This window comes from Salvelinus sp. IW2-2015, unplaced genomic scaffold (assembly GCF_002910315.2).
Source record: "Salvelinus sp. IW2-2015 unplaced genomic scaffold, ASM291031v2 Un_scaffold3925, whole genome shotgun sequence".
NCBI classification, from domain to species: domain Eukaryota; kingdom Metazoa; phylum Chordata; class Actinopteri; order Salmoniformes; family Salmonidae; genus Salvelinus; species Salvelinus sp. IW2-2015.
In genome coordinates, this window is record NW_019945199.1 from 69,982 (window position 1) to 72,335 (window position 2,354).

Genomic DNA, 2,354 nt, shown 5'->3' on the forward strand with positions numbered 1-2,354 from the left:
AAACTAAATCATTGTTACTCCACTGTAAAACACTCAGATCTGTTATAGTACAATGTGAAAAAAACGGGTAGCTCATCAATAAACCCATCCATGTTTTAATCCACCGTTAATCCACCGTTAATCTACCGTTAATCCACCGTTAATCCACCGTTAATCTACCGTTAATCCACCGTTAATCCACCGTTAATCCACCGTTAATCTACCGTTAATCCACCGTTAATCCACCGTTAATCCACCGTTAATCCACCGATAATCCACCGTTAATCTACCGTTAATCCACCGTTAATCCACTGTTAATCCACTGTTAATCCACTGTTAATCCACCGTTAATCCACTGAATAAAATATGACCCAAGCTTGACTGATACAGTTACTCTCACTTGATAGCAATTTACACACAGAGGTGGTGGGTAAATAAAAGGCAAATCAACATACAAAGTATTTTATTTCAGATCATCGGCTGTGAAACATTATGAAGCAGATAGACCCTTTCTGACACACACACACACACACAAAGAAACGTGCACTACAGAGATACAACTCTTGACATTCTGGAGATCCCCTCTAGCCATGCGTGTTCTGTTCTGGCCAGGGCCTGACTTGACTTTCATTCCACCTTGTTCCCACCTTCTGATTACTGTAACATTTATTCTGATTACGGTAACATTGTCTTCTGATTACTGTAACATTGTATTCTGATTACATTAACATTGTATTCTGATTACATTAACATTGTCTTCTGATTACAGTAACATTGTATTCTGATTACATTAACATTGTATTCTGATTACGGTAACATTGTATTCTGATTACGGTAACATTGTATTCTGATTACATTAACATTGTCTTCTGATTATGGTAGCATTGTATTCTGATTACAGTAGCATTGCCTTCTGATTACAGTAACATTGCTTTCTGATTACGGTAACATTGCCTTCTGATTACGGTAACATTGCCTTCTGATTACGGTAACATTGTATTCTGATTACGGTAACATTGCCTTCTGATTACGGTAACATTGCCTTCTGATTACGGTAACATTGTCTTCTGATTACGGTAGCATTGTCTTCTGTCTTCTTCTCCTTTGGTGATCGGTCATATAAAATCTGATTGCTAGGAGTTAGTGAGTTATGAACATACCTAACCCTTTGTAAGGTGGTTATAACACTTCGTAAGGTGTTAATAACTCACTCGCTCTCAAAAAGAGACCTTTCAAAAGAGACGTTCCTTAGAAAAGCTAACTAGAGCAGCCCTTGTATCTTGGTATGTAAACGGCCTTAAAAAAAATGTTTTAACTTGTTGTTGCTTCGTTTGTTATTGTTGTTGTTGTTTACATGATGTCCTGCTGGTGCTGTGTAGATTCACTGACCACCTATGGAAGGAGAGGAGAGTCAGTCCAAGGTTCAGAGGTCAGGCACAGAGAGAGAGACAACAAACAGATAGCCCAGAGAGACGACGTGTATAGATTTTTATTTGACTTGTTTATTGTACCTTTCTGTCAACAGGGAGTCCCATTGAGACCAATGTCTCTTTCACAAGGGAGCCCTGCATCGTACAATTACACAACTTTTTTTTTTTTACAAAATACAACAGAATACAAAATACGATAATGAACGAGTCCCCTTTATATAAATACCTTGGGAATTTGGTTCGATGACAAGTTGTCATTTAAAAAACACGCAGACGAGCTAACGAAAGAAACGGAGACTTTAAACTGGGCTTGTTCTACAGATATATATTGCTTGGTTGTAAGGAAAACATTTGTTCAGTCGATGTTCCTGTCAGCCTTTGACTACGGGCGACATCATCGATATAAACGCTGCTGCCACTTCTTCAAACCCATTGGATACTGCTTACCATAGACCACTCCGCGTTCTTATGGGTGACATCGCTGTGTGTCAGAGTCGCTGGCGGTGCGCAGCGGGCAGCTTAGCGTTTAGAACGTTTGGGGCAGTAAGCGAAAGATCGCGGGTTTGAATACCCAAGGTGAGAAATCAGTCGATGTGCCCTTGTGCAAGGCACTTAACCCTAATTTGCTCCTGGGGAGTCGTACTACTATGGCCGACCCTGTAAAACAACACATGTCACTGTACCTATCGTACTACTATGGGTGACCCTGTAAAACAACACATTTCACTGTACCTATCATACTACTATGGCTGACCCTGTAAAACAACACCTATCATACTACTATGACTGACCCTGTAAAACAACACATTACACTGCACCTATCATACTACTATGACTGACCCTGTAAAACAACACCTATCATACTACTATGACTGACCCTGTAAAACAACACCTATCATACTACTATGGCTAACCCTGTAAAACAACACCTATCATACTACTATG

General features: G+C 39.8%; 1 protein-coding gene across 1 annotated transcript in view; it reads right to left on the bottom strand.

Moving 5' to 3' along the window:
• Window positions 1-660: 660 nt before the first annotated feature.
• The window catches only part of LOC139026120 (peripherin-like), a gene marked incomplete at its 5' end in the record, with an annotated part of 5,354 nt that continues 3,660 nt past the window's right edge, over window positions 661-2,354 (bottom strand). The window contains one exon of the mRNA XM_070441418.1: window positions 661-1,371. Coding sequence (XP_070297519.1) covers window positions 1,330-1,371 — 42 coding nt within the window. The remainder of the gene's footprint in view (window positions 1,372-2,354) is intronic.